Genomic DNA, 14,768 nt, shown 5'->3' with positions numbered 1-14,768 from the left:
GCAGTGAGCCCAGCTTTCGCCACGTCTCCACCCGTTCGTAGCAATTGCTACAAACGGGTGGATGTCTGATTTTCCCTTTATTAATTACTTCTCTCCACCTTGCGGGTTTCGGCAGAACTATTATGTCAAACTCTTGCCTTTGCTTCGAGTTGTTGACAAATTCGACTTCGCCCTACCATCTACTAGCCGTCTGGTTAGCTCAGATGGTAGAGCGGCGGCCCCAGAAAGGTGGTGGACCCGGGTTCAAGTGCCGGACCGGGACGAATTTTTCTCCAACTGCGAGGCTTTTCTTTCGAGGAACCCGTACCTTGTTTCCTTTGTAGCAGTTGCTACAAATGGGTGGATGTCTGATTTCTCTTTATTAATTTTACGCTGTGTATGTAAAAGCGAACTGATTTTGTTTGTAACCCATTCCCCACTTTCGCACGCTTCGCCTCTACACGCGTTGCTGTTGCCTGTTATTACCAAAACGACACGTGCTTTTAATTTAATTTTTTCAGCTGACGTCGTCCGGTGGAGCTTCCTACGGGAAATACTGCTGCTTACCTGTTGCCACAACATTGGATGAATGCACAAAAAGCTCGCAACGAGAATTTATATAGAATAAAATAAACATTTCCTGATTTCACAAGGCGTCTTATCTTTATGAAATTGCACGTGGCGCATATGCAATGAAGGCTTGTAAAGATCGTTCGCAATCAATTTTACGTTATAAAAAAATGATTTCGCACGAAAACCATGTGCGGTCGAGCTGTGGAATAATAACAACAACAAAAAAAAAACCAGAGCAGTCGGCGTCACGCGTACTAGCCAGCATTCAAAACGCGCTCGCACAAAACCGAAACCGGAATTGTGGTTGAGGTAGTAACTCCGGCGGCTTGGTGCGCTGCAGTCAATTGGGCCGCTGGGTTCTTTGAGAGTGTCCGCTCTTGTTGTATTCCTTTGTGACTGCAGCATCGGCTTCTACTGGAGGTGGAATCACCTTTCAACGGTTTTTTTTGTCTTTATTGTGTGTGCTGGTGCGATAGTTGCACAGTGGTTCGACGTTTCATTACCACTAACGACGCAGACGCAGAATTTCGCCGTTTCAGCATTGCTAGAAGGGCGAAACCCTCTGCCCTTTTTTTATTGCGATAGCAATTATGCGGACACTACAGGCACATTTGTGCCATCGCTATCAGTGCCGCGGTCGCCATTATGTTTCGTATATATTCCAAGGGCGATAACACCGCCTCCGCTCGCCCTACCTGTGTGTTCAAATGGAAGCGTGCGAGGGGAGCCCACAATCGCGGCTCAATCTCGGCAGTAAGGATGGAAAGCGGGGAGGAAGGGCGCCGTCTTGTGTGGGGCGGGATTCACACAACGAGGCGAAGAACCGGGGGGGGGGGGTGGCGGGGAGGGCGGCGTTCGTTCTACTTCGGCTGCAACTGCGCATGTAGTGGTTGGGCGCAGTCGTGCGTCCGTATAGTGAGGGCGTCGGCGGCTTGTAGCTTTGTGCGTGCTGTGTGTCCTCGGCGCTCAGTTTGTGTTGAAGCGATAGACAAGAAGGCCACTTCGCCCGCTGCTGCTGCCACGTTCATCACGCTAGCGTTTAGACAGCGAGCGTCCGCATTCATCGAGAGTTTGCTGTGCGCGCTGACACCATGCTTGTTAATTTAGTTAGGAAACGAATGTTTACATGTTGATACCGGCCATAAAATTAGCATCCTCACTTCGTATGGGTGTCTGCTTATTTGTTATTGCAATGAATGCTTCGCCTTTCGGGCGATACTGCGACAGCGTTGCTCCTGCTACTGCTTCCCTGTTATAGCTGATACTGAGCGTGACAGTACGTTGATATTTGATAGCTTTTTTTTTACTGTTCATCGTCTATCTCCAATGAAAGATAAAGAACGGTGGTACATGTTCTTACAGCGAAGCTGTCTATGGCTAGGATCCCGGGATTTGTTCATGACGTAACGCCGACAGAAAACTGTCTTCAATTGCTCGTAATTGCTCGGTACCACCGTAAGGCAGAGACTACAAGCACTCGGCAAACTGGAGGGAACAGCGAATACAATCTTTCTAGTCGCGCATACGGTATATAGAGCAGCATACATTTCAACAAAGAACGAACGAACCCAGAGAATTCGTGCAGGGTTGTCTTACCTCTTCAATAGGTAATTCCGTGTATTCCAGTGAACGCTCCAGCGCCACAAAAGCCAGAACAGCCCAAAATAGGACCATGAAGACACCCGTCATGGCAAATGGTACCTTTATGCAAAGAGAGGATATTAAATATGACAAACCTGCGTGCTTTCAGTTAGTTTATTAGTGAAGCGCCTTACAAAAATATATGCAACGCTGAACTAATTCTTGTTCACCTCTGAACGCTTTTAGTAATGCAGCAGAAATGAATAAAGTATTTAAGAACTGTTGCGCATTTTTAGGACCTATTATAGCTTAGGATACTGAAAAAAAGATCTATTTAATTGGAACGTTGAAGTAAATGGAGCAAAAAATACCAACTTAACGCTATTAAAACTGTAAGGTGTTACGTGCGAAAATCCCTATATGATTAAGAGGCACGTCGTAATGGGGAGGTCCGGTTAGCTTTGGCCACGTGGGCTTCCTTAACGTGCACCAAATGCCTAGTACACGGGTGTTTCTGCATTTTGCCCCCATCAAAATACGACCGCTGTCACCGTAATTCGACCCCGCGACATCCTGCTTAGTATTAGTAACACAACGCCGTAGCCCCTAAGCAACCGCGACTGGTAAGAATATTCTAAAAAATTACAGGTGAATGGCGAAAGCCCTTTCAGTCATTATTAGTCATTACTGGTCATTACTAAGAATTTTTAGTAATTTGTAAAGATTTGAAGTGGCTACAAGTTGCCGTTAGAAATACTGGTCATTAGTAGTCATTACTAGTCATTACAAGTCATTTCAGTCATTATTAGTCATTACTACTCACTGCTAAGAATTTTTAGTCATTTGTAATCAATTGTGGTCATTACAAGCCGTCGTTAGATATGTTGGTAATATCAGTCATCGCTACTAATTACAAGTCATTTCAGTTATCATTACTCATTACTGGTCATTACTAAGGATTTTAGTCATTTGTAATTCATTACGGCTGCTAAAAGCTGTCGTTAGACATATTGGTCATTTTATAGTCATTACAATTCATTACAAGTCAGTTCAGTCATTATTAGTCATCAGTACTCACCAATAAGCATTTCTAGTCATTTGTAATCAATTGTGCTCATTACAAGCCGTCCTTAGACATGTTTGTCACATCATAGCCATTAGTAGTCATTGCAAGTCATTAGTAACCATTATTGGTCATTACTAGTCATTACTAACATCTAACAATCTCTATTATAACGTTATCGTTTACTAACTGCCACTATCAATCAATTTTCATTCTTTATTCTGTCTTTAATCTCTCTTCGTATGGGGTGATGACGCTTCTGCGGACACTCCGACGCTCACGTCAGCTGAGACAAACTTCATCATGAGCCTAGAAAGCCTTTCGCCTTAATAAAGGTTGTATTAGTCAAGATGATCGACAAAGGGGCCGCTTGTATATTCATAATTACTTCAGTTCACTTAGAAATTTATATTGTTGCAGATTAATATAAATTTGCTGCCTTAAAGTTAGGCTACTAACGAAGCACTGGTCATGCTGACTGGTAAGTAACTCACGCGCCATGTAAACAGGAGCAATTAAATAACCGATCTTAGAAAAAAAAAATGCGATGCTGTGAATTCCTAAGCTTTTGTGCTTTCTAGAAATAGCGTTTGACGAGATCTCATGAAACCCTTCTGTTTTCGGGGGTGCAAGAAAAATAGATAAGCATCCGTAAACCTGTATTTATTAGAGTATTCACGTAAAGTGCTTAAGTTACACTTATGAAAGTGATAATGAAGAAACATTTGCGAACCATCGTTGCCTTCTGATGTCGCACGCGGCTGTTTAGTCGTCGTGTCGCTGCAACAAGGAAACCGATTTCGTAATGTGCAATGTAACCAGATTCGTGATACTATGCATTACAATGGAGAATGGGAGCAATAAAATAAAGGAAATGAAAAAAGACGCTTGAAACAGACTTCTGCGAGACCACGTTGGATTACATTAATTATGCGATCCCGCAGAAAGGTGCGTGATTGATTGGATACGTGGGTTCCTAATTTGCACAGCCTTTCCAACCTGCGGCACCTTTGCATCATATCAGAAGCGTATCACATTTTGAAACTTTGCTACTGGAGAAAGGCTGGAGCTGCCGTTGGCGTGACGGGAGATTAGAAATCACGTAGACACAGCTAAATCGAAATAAAGAATAAAATGGGGCAATGATGGGCAAAACTAAGCATTGTTGAGTCACCTCTTCGTTGCCCCGATTTCCTCTTTAATTTTCCGGCATGAAGATCTGCCAATGATATAGAATACGGAAGCTTTCAAAATATACCATATGTTGTGTATTTTGATATATTCAGCACGCTTTCTTTAAAGAATCGCAAGCAAAGAGCAATTTAGCCAGTTCAAGGGTATGGTCTCAAGATGCGGGCACTATTTGCATGACAAATCACACTGTTCACATAGCTAATTAAAATATCCGCCAGTTGCCTTTCAATGAGTAACTATGTTACGTTCGCAAATAATGACAATGAGCAGCAGTGAGGTTAAATTTACTTACCAAAAATCGGAAGGCCAGTGCCACTTAGGTCATATTGCTCTTTAAGATGTTTTAAGATGTACTTTCTTTATCTCTACTTTGTTATCACTTTTCCTCCCCCTCCCCTCTCTCTCCAGCGCAATATAGGAAACCGGATCTTCCTCTCTGGTTTACCACCCTGCCTTTCCTTGTCCTTTCTCTTTCTCTATCCCTCCCTCTCTCTCTCTAAGATGTGGCATAAAATTAATGCCGTTCCGGTTAGCCGTGTTAAGAAATCCCTCTAACGGTGTGGAATACTACTGGAGAGTTAATAGATGTTTCAGCAGTATTGAGGGAACGAAGATCTCGAAAATGATACTAAGCAGATACAACTTCAACAGTTCCCGGTTTCAGATTTGTAATTTCCACAAGTGAATAATAAAAGAAAGATTATAGGGAATCTTTTTATTTATCAAAATAGAAATTTCAATACACTGTCAAAGTATTGTCTAACTCTTCTATTATTCCACCAGTAAAAGCCAGATTGCGTTATCTTCCACAGACTATGTTAAAGAAAGACCATACAAAACAAAAGAATGAAACGAACTGCTGGTACTGATTGCAGGGAAACAAACATCTCATACTAATGTAAGTAGAAACGCGCAGGCACTTGCTGCAAGGCCGTATGATTGCCGTATTGAGTCATCATTGACTTTAGTTGTACATACACTATACAATACTAATATACTTCGCATTTTACTCTCTCAGCTATTGCTGCTTTTGCACAAGAAGCCAATTCGGTGGACATACTCGCAAAGTGACAATGCGTCGTATTTTGTAGAGAGACAGTGTCTGCCAATTATTATTTACTTTTGGTTTGGCCAGGACCATTATCATGGCAATTAACAACTTGCATAACTATCAAGCCACTTACCGAAATGCCCAAAAGGGTGCCTGCGCGGTGTTTCAAATGCAATCAAACTACGCAGAGCGAACCATGTTATTGCTCATACTTCGTTAACGGGCCGCTTCCAATACATTGCGCCAACGTAAGTACTCGGGCCCAGTTATGGTGTGTGATAATAATATATACGCTAGGAGTGCTGACTGTAGGGCCGAGTTGGTATTCCATACTGACGAACAACAGCGCGGGAAAAGAGACGAGAAGGCAGTTGTGGTTGTATTGGAAGGTGTTGTGCTAAGAACGATGCGCTATGCTGCCAATTACCTTGTTTTTCCTGAGGCGAACTGTTGAGTGCGTGCTCGAGTGAATGCGGTCAGGCTTTTTAAGGAGAATGTTAGTGGTGTGAATTTCAAGTTTGAAGTACCTAACTAGGGTTGCATCGACTTTTTGGATCTACATATCCGGATTTGGTGCGACCGCACTTGTTGGTTGTCTGCACCAAGGTCTGTGGATTTCACCGACCAATGATTTCACCGACCGACTTCACCGAGCCCACTGTGGATTTCTGCTCTGGTCACTCGAAGTTAGTGAAGAACGGTATCTCCACATCTTATTTGGAATCTGCTTTGCGCAAGTCATGCCCACATCAAATGACTGAACCCTCTTCTGGTCAACTCAAAAAACTTAGGCAGTCAAATTATCCATTGAGTGCTTTGGCTTCCCTCAGTGAACGATTATTGAGGGAGTTAAAATTGATAGCAAAGGGTGTCATGACAAGACATCTTAACGCAAAAAAAGGCCAGTCGCTAGGTTTCTGTACCTGCCCGTCTTTTCTCAACGCATGAAGAAGGTGGGAAGCCGATATAACATAAACGCCGTCTTTTGGCCACGATATAAGTTGTGCCGTGTCTCCACAGCAGTAGGAAGGAAGGTCGAAGGCGATGGCCAAAAATGGAGTGATTGTGCTGTTACAAACCCTGATAGTTTTTTTTGTGTGTGGAAAGGGTGTAATGCATCACATGCTCTTCTTCTGCAGCAGGTGGCACATTGGTCAAACCAGATGGCGTTCGAATTAATTAACCACAGAGCTCCGCTAAAAGCGCAGCCGTGGTCTAATTTGTGCCTATATTGCGGACAATGCAAGTGTAAACTGTTGCTACATTGAACTAAGGTATTTCAGTAAAAATTCTTTTGGGCCTAGTTGCTACATAATTCTGAATTTAACCTTGCAGCGCAAACACCTAGGACGAACCACAAAAGGAAGATACGACAGGCACTGGCGCCAGTGTGTATCGTATCTTCCTTTTATGATTCGTCTTAGGTGTCGGCGCTGTAAGTTTAAGTTCAGAACTAAGGTATTGTCACGGTACAAAGGTAGGATCGCCCGGGAGATTGCTCAAGAATACTTTATTAACAAATCCGGAGAGATATTCGCTGTGAGGTCGTCTGTGAGGCTGCATAAGCAATAAATAGATCATTTATCCACTAATCTTTAATATTTAACACGTGTTTTTGCCAAAGTTTAAATTTGTGTTTGTGTCAATAAACTACAGCTGCAATTGCTGCGCCCATGCCATGTTTATTTATCGTTTCTTGTCTTTTCTGCGCTATTTCTCGTCAATATCTCTCACACCATGTGCCAAATACAGGTGAGAACACTAAAAACCTTGAAACGGCGAAAAGAAGGTGCTACTTCTTGTTTGAATACACGTTCTGAATACATGCCACGGGATCAAATTACAAGCGCCTGCCCCATCGAATTAAGGAAACTGTTTATTGTCACGAGAAAGCTATATACACATTTTCAGTAACTATATTACAACAGTAAAAGCAGGCCCGATTGTAACCCATTAAAAGAACATTGTACTCTATCCAGACTACGTCGTTTGTGCGGCCAAATTTCGTATGAGGTTTCGAAAGAAGAGAGCATGTGATTTTTTATATCCAGAAACAGAGCAGCCGCTACCACTGCTCATTTTTATTTCGCAGCAACGACGATATCGAGATCTGAAGAAGATTAAATGAGTGACCTTTCATGAATTGTAAACATGATCGCAATAACCTGGGATGCTAGAATGCCTGTCAAACTTACCGGCGATATTATGCCTAAAATAAATATTGTTCAAACGGAATAGGTATCTAGTGTTATTGTAATTTCCGAATTCTCAAAGCACTAACCAGCTTCAGAAAGATAGGGGAATAAGTTATTACTGAAATGGCAGCTGAGGCTATCACCCTTGATTTTGACGAATCGTACTTGTAGAACCTACCGTCAAAGCTGATAGAAGCGACAGGCCAACCGTGGCTGCAGATTGCGGGTCTCCTTGATTCGGCACCACAACGACTATCACGGCGAGGAAAATAACAAGCACGCCAAAAAAGGTCACGATGAGGCGGGTGAAGGAGTATGACAGAGTGAAGGCGTTGAAGGCTTCTGTGTAGTCGTTGACGAGTCGCCTGAAACGGGCGCAAAATTTCTCCATTACCCGGTAGCAGCGAATCATCCCCACAGAATCCAGAGTCTCCGTTAGGTGCTGCAGCAGCCTAGACAGTCTTGTACTCTCGTATTGCCTGCCGATCGTTGTTGCTGTGATCACAGGGCGCTGCAAATGCGAGAAAAGCAGAGCATTTTATTTTACCTAAGAATTGATAAAACAGACTGATAGCTCATAGGCTAACTCAAGTATTTTTTTCTAGAAATATTTGTAGCGGTTCATTTGTCCTTAATTTGATGTCACATTGTAGAACAAATTGAGTTTAATTTAACCGCTACTTGAGTATTTTTTTAGCTTTTGTAACTAATTATTACATTTGCGGTTACTGCACCTGACCGAAGATTTCTTCAGTGTTTTTTGAGTACTTCGTTTCTGTTCTTCTCGTTCTCCGTTTTGAATACTGTATGTGGGGGATTGCGTTTACAATGTGTGCCTGAATTCACTATTAGTCCATGTTTTCAGCCTCTCTGTACCTAATTTCTGTTTATTTTCTTTGCTTCTTTCTATACATTGCAACACGAACAATTTATTTACAATTTGAGCATATGAAATTGCATTGGACGTGTGTACTTTGCGCTCTTGCAAGGTTAAGCGGAATAATAGCTCTCATCGGGCTTCGTGGCTGTAGCTTTACTGTACTTTCTTTCGTGTACAGAAGAAAGAATGAACTTCACGAAAGAATGAAAAATTTGTACTACCTTAAAATAAAAGTTAATAAGCAATACCAATGAGTGCACATGTTCACTTTAACTTGGTTTCACTTATTTGTTTGCTAAGTGACATATTGTCCAAAATTCAAAGCATGAATTAAAAAAATATTGCATTTTTGTGGCATTAGCTTTCTTGTTCTTTATTGGTAACTTTAAAATATGGTGTTGACTTTTGCGTGAATTCTTATTCATATTCCTTACAGAAGTAATTTTTACTCTCTCAATGACTGCAGTTTTCTGTGTCTATTAGAGTCAAACGCTGCGATGCGTTTGCCACACATTTTATATGTAAATATAAATATTCATGCTACACGGGACATAGAAGAAACATGGCACTACGCGACTCATGCAAACAGCCTCTGCATGAGCCATGCTTAGGGCGCCAGGATTAGCCCTGTGAGCAGCTGTATCGTTTAAAAAAAAGCTATTTATTTGCTCACGCCAAATCTGTTTAGCTGCATTTACGTGGGTGGTGCCACGCTGCACATATATGTAAATTGAGGATAGCTAAAAAATAAATAAATAAATAAAAGCCTATTTCGCTCACGAGAAATTTCTCATTTTACCTCACACGTAACACTTCTGTTGAGAAAGAAACTCTCGTTCGCTAAAAGAGTAAATGTTTCTTAATGAAAATATTTTTTTGGTCTCCGTTCAAACGAACTGTCAACAAAGGATACTTTTTTTGTTTTTTTCAAGATAAAGTAGTTTAACTAGCAGCTTCACTGCAATTGTATAAAACCAAGTCAGAAGTTTACTGTCTATTCAATAGGAGGTATTTCGGCGTCCTCGTGACTGCAATTCATAAACACTCAAGCTCAATAGTACTTCTCGTATCTATGCGAATATCATTTTTGCCTAGTTCTGCATTTTCTATCTATCTATCTATCTATCTATCTATCTATCTATCTATCTATCTATCTATCTATCTATCTATCTATCTATCTATCTATCTATCTATCTATCTATCTATCTATCTATCTATCTATCTATCTATCTATCTATCTATCTATCTATCTATCTATCTATCTATCTATCTATCTATCTATCTATCTATCTATCTATCTATCTATCTATCTATCTATCTATCTGTCTGTCTGTCTGTCTGTCTGTCTGTCTATCTATCTATCTATCTATCTATCTATCTATCTATCTATCTATCTATCTATCTATCTATCTATCTATCTATCTATCTATCTATCTATCTATCTATCTATCTATCTATCTATCTATCTATCTATCTATCTATCTATCTATGCAACGATCCTCTTACGCCGACCAAGTGGCCCTAGTTGTCAGCCTACTTGAGCCATTAGGTCACGTCGGCCTACTTGAACCATTAGGTATTAGCCATTAGCCGTGCGCTCCGGGACCTGATGCGATCGTAGTGATTACATTATCGTCGTTCCAGCGTCGTAATATTGTCGGGAACCGAGGAGTCGCATAGGAGTGCAGCGCCAGAACAAAAGCACCACCGTATCAGGCTTCTAGAACAGAACTGTCCGTGCCGTGCTTGCGCATCGAGCACGTGCAGCCTATCTTTAATTCCCGCGACTTTCGCAGCCAGCAGAACGGCGCCGGCTAAGCGGGCTGACCTTAGCGCCCCCGCAAGGCGGCATCGGTGGGCACTACAGCGCTCCTCACCAAGACGGAACGGTGAAATGTACGCGTCGACGAGGCAGAGGTGGGGCTGTCTTGGTGACATGCAGATGAGTGGATACGTTGGTGGCATCTGCGGGGAACTCTGCGGGAGGCGTCTTCGAGGTAGGCCGGTTTGAGGCGGTCTAACGAGGGAACCTTTTCACGACCATATAATAGCGTGTGACGGACTTCAGTGTCTTCAGGAGGACCGATACGACCCATCGTAGGAGGTTGTATAAGCTAGCTTGACAGCGTCTCGCCTGAGAAAACGTGCGCTGAAGACGCAAACTCTGGATGTAGAAAGATGCCGTGGTCAGGAGGTCGAGGCGGGATGGGGTGCAGTTGCTGAACGCATTCCTGTAGGCACTAGAGGTACTGAAACGGCTGGGGCGAAGGGGCCGAAGGAACAAACACTTCTACAGGAAGCCACGGGGTGCTTCGGTGACGAGTTCGGCCGCTGAACAGTGAAGGTCGTGACGGCTAGGATGAAGGATGGTGCGTGGGCCAAGAAGCACCATAAAAGTGTTGTCGATCCAGTGTACTTGATCCAGGCGCGCAGTGAGGGCAGTCTTGAGCTGGAGATGGAACCGCTTAACCTCGCCGCTGGCACAGTGGCGGTATGCCGTGGTAAGGCAGTGCTTAGTGACAAGCAGGCGAATGAGGGAAACGAAGAAAATAGATTAAAAGTGCCGGCCAGCGATATGTTGTAGCAGTGCTGGCGCATACGAAGCGGGAAATCCATGCTGGAACGAAGGCTTTGCCACCGTTTCCGCAGTGATGTCCAGAATGGGCATGGTATCGAGACAATGGGGGAAGTGGTAAATCATTGTCAGAATATACCGGCAATCGTGAGAGGGAAGAAGGCCGAATGACAGAAAGCTGAGCTAGTTGGTAAGGATTCATTATGTAAAAAAGAGGTGAGCTGTGCAGACAGGACACAAGATTAGAGAAGTGGACAACATGAACGCAGACTATGAACTGAAGGGAGCACTGAGGCGAAAAAAGAAAGAAGACACAAAACTTGTCTGCGCAAACTCAGGAATGGTATCACCACGTGTCAGTCGGGCACATGTACGGGTCTACCTGAGAGATAACTGTTAAGGCACTTCACTATGTAAAGTAATCGAAAGCTGACTCACACACGCACTTCCCCCATTATAGATATGCCATGCCTCTACCATAAGACGCGTATCTTCATTCTTATGCCTGTACAATATCGCGCATTCATCTAACTCTCGTGTGCAGTTACAATTTTGGCAATGTAGGGAAGCACTAAAGGCAATCCACCATTAACGACCTTTTATATTCCGGTAGCCTCTGATTGATACACCGTCCCGTTTGCCTTACGTAGAACTGGCCACAGCTAAGGGGAATCTTATAAACCACACCCATATGACGTCGCATATCTATAATGGTGGAAGTGCGTGCGTGAGCCTTCTTTCGCCTCAGTGCTCCCTTCACTTGATAGTCGGCATTCGTGTTGTCCACTTCTCTACTCTAGTGTCCTGTCTGCACGTCTCACCTCTTGTTTTCATAAGGAAGAAGCTGTGCAACCAAATCAAGTTACACGTATTCAAAGCAATAGCTAGGTGGCAAGAAAAACTTCGTGGTAGTCTTCGGCGGTCAGTCAAAGCCAGGCACGAGGGGGCCAACTAGTTAACATCGGTTTTAGTACTCGGTAAGGTGTACCGCAGTGTAACGAGGTGCTGTGTGGCATAGATTCTGGGATGACAGATGTCGCGAACTAGCTGGAAAACCCAACGGTGAAAGGCGGCTGCAATCAAGAAACGGCATGCAGCCGTTGACACGTCGTACCAGAGTAAGCCAGGCACAAACGGGCGAGGAACGAGTTACAGACGGAGGGAACGTGGGTGGTCACGCAGCAGTTGCAACCCAGGGTCTTAAATCTGAGCCCGAGCTAGGCGTTCCCAATCGCAAGCAAATGTAAAAGTGCCTTGGTAAGTGATGCGTGAGAGTGCGTCAGCTGCCTCGTTGTCGGTGCTTTCGATTGGCCGAATATTCGTTGTGAACTCTGGTAATAGGCCATTTGTCGAAATTAATGTGAGACATACTTGGAAGAGTTTCTACAGAAAACGTACACTAGAGTGTTGTGATCGGTTAGAACATGAAACGGCCGGCCTTCCGAGAAGTGCCGGATCGATAGGTTGGTGGAGTAGATATCGCGAATGACTCAGGTGCAAAAACACTGTAGTGAACCTCGACAGGATGGACCGTCCGAGAGAAGAAAGTAAGTAAGATTTGAATTTTCTGTTGGAGAGCGGCGCCAATGGCAACTCTAGAAGCACCCACCATGGTGCGAGTGGGCACGTTAATCCGCGGGTGGATGAAAAATACTGAATCGGTTATGGCTTGTTCAGCAGCCCTAAAAGCAGCATAAGCTTCGGGAGACCATGAAATTGCGTATGAGGAGCTCTTAGTTGTGGAAAGGTCATTTAGTGGTGGCAGAAGCTCAGTGTAGAGGGGAATATAGTGGTGTGAGAAATTCACTAAGCCCAGGAACTCAGCTGGCCTAGGGTAGTGGGCACAGAGAAGCCTGCTGCCTGGACGTGAGAGGGTTACAGACGAATTCTCAGCGCCGAGATGTGGTGGTACAGGAACTCAAACTCGGAAAGCGTGAAGACGCTTTTCTGGGGGTTGATAACTACGCCACATTGTTGAAGGTATTGAAACAGTTCCCAGAGGTGACACTCATGATCTTGTATAATGAAATTCGCGACTACAGATATCTTCGATGTAGGCAAATATAGCAGGAGGCCACGCGTTACCTCGGTAAGGAATCTTTGGAAGGTTGGAGCGGCGTTGCATAGCACAAAAGGCATGCGCTCATACTCAAATAGGCCGAACGGTGTAGTAATGGCCCTTTTCGGGATATTGGCAGCCTCAACGGAGATTTCGTGATACGCATTGACGAAGTCCACTTTACTAAAGATCTTGCATCCTTCTGAGTGGCTGCGAAATCTTGGGTGTGTGAGTCCAGGCGACTTGGAAGTGCGGTCACTTTTGAGAATGCCACTATGCGGACCTCGGCACCTCTGTGTACAAGGAAGCGCGCGCCGGAAATGCGATCCGTGACTAAGAAAAAGGAGACCGGGTTGTAAGGCGAGGTCACATGCCACCATCTATGATCTCGTGGTTCGTATGCTGACAAGTTTCGCGGGGACTTGGAGTGGCGGGCACGGTGCTGGAAATTGAGATGATACCAGCAAATAGGCAAGCTTCGAGGACTGCGCGAGCGAAGGCAGCTCGGGGAAGATGAATGGCGGCTAAGATTTCAGGTGGAGTTGTGCTGATCAAGAGAGGTGGTCCTTAGGTGGTCGATGGGAATGGGGACTGGGTGAATCAGGGACATCGAGCGGTACATGATTGAGGACTCTGGTGTTGAAGAGAGGGCGGCGACTGCAGAATTCGTGTCCTGGAATCGATCAGTGATCTGGGAGAGGCGCTCAAGGGCCTAGAGCCTTGGAGCGGCGAAGACAAGGTGGATGGACTACAGCAAGCTCTACAGGAAGGTCTCCCTCAACAGCGCACCGTTCGAGTTGAGGTTGCTTGTGCCTAGTAGCTGCCACATGCTGTTGAGCAGCGCAGAGGGGCAGTGATCTGAAAGCTCCTCGGACGTGAGCAGGCACTGGAGGCGCGCGCTCTCAGATTCCTGGTGCGATCTATAATACTCTGCTTAAATTGCTGGTACGGAGCATCGCCCAGCGGTGCAGAGATGATGTCTGCCACCTTTTGGACCACCTCAGGAGATAGATTGCAAAGTAAATGGTGAAACAGAGAAGTCTCCTAGGGGATGTTGTGCAGATCTAAGATGGCTTGAACCTGGGCGAACCAAATCTGTGCGTTCTTGCGCCAGGACGTCGGCAGGTGGAGCTTGTGAGCTGCGACGTCCCGTGGGCGCGAGGTAGCTCCAGACGCAAGGTTGCCTGAGTATGGTAGGTTGCTGGGGTCAGTCGGTCACCTATTCGGCCGTTAGACACTGCTGTCGGGGACCGAGGAGTCGCAGCGGAGCGCCACAATAAGTTTACCAGAGTGCCAGGTTTCAAGAACAGAACTGCCTTTTGCCGTGCTTGCGCACCGAGCACGCGCTACCCATCATTATGTTCCTAATATTTACGAGCCGGCACCAAGGCGCCGCCTGAGAGCCACCCCGGCGTCCCCACGTTATACGGTCGGTGGGTGCTACAATAGCTTACTCTGGTCATGCCGTCGTCGTCATGCCTTCTACCCGACCAAGCAACCCAAGTTGTTCAATACCTTGGGCCACGAGCCTACGAGCCATCACCACCACAATCCCGTATTCGTTCACGATTCCTTCATCATTTCATCGTCACTGCGTCGGCGTCATACAGTCGCCGTC

The 14,768-nt window shown here is 44.8% G+C and overlaps 1 protein-coding gene across 1 annotated transcript in view; it reads right to left on the bottom strand.

Moving 5' to 3' along the window:
* The window catches only part of LOC135899742 (ATP-binding cassette sub-family C member 3-like), a 36,447-nt gene that overhangs the window by 14,088 nt on the left and 7,591 nt on the right, over positions 1-14,768 (bottom strand). The window contains exons 3-4 of the mRNA XM_065429071.2: positions 7,815-8,147; positions 2,149-2,253 (exon numbers count right to left, since the gene is read on the bottom strand). Coding sequence (XP_065285143.2) covers positions 2,149-2,253; positions 7,815-8,147 — 438 coding nt within the window. The remainder of the gene's footprint in view (positions 1-2,148; positions 2,254-7,814; positions 8,148-14,768) is intronic.

Source organism: Dermacentor albipictus, chromosome 5, assembly GCF_038994185.2.
Source record: "Dermacentor albipictus isolate Rhodes 1998 colony chromosome 5, USDA_Dalb.pri_finalv2, whole genome shotgun sequence".
Classification (NCBI taxonomy): Eukaryota; Metazoa; Arthropoda; class Arachnida; order Ixodida; family Ixodidae; genus Dermacentor; species Dermacentor albipictus.
This window is presented reverse-complemented; position numbering and strand designations above follow the sequence as displayed.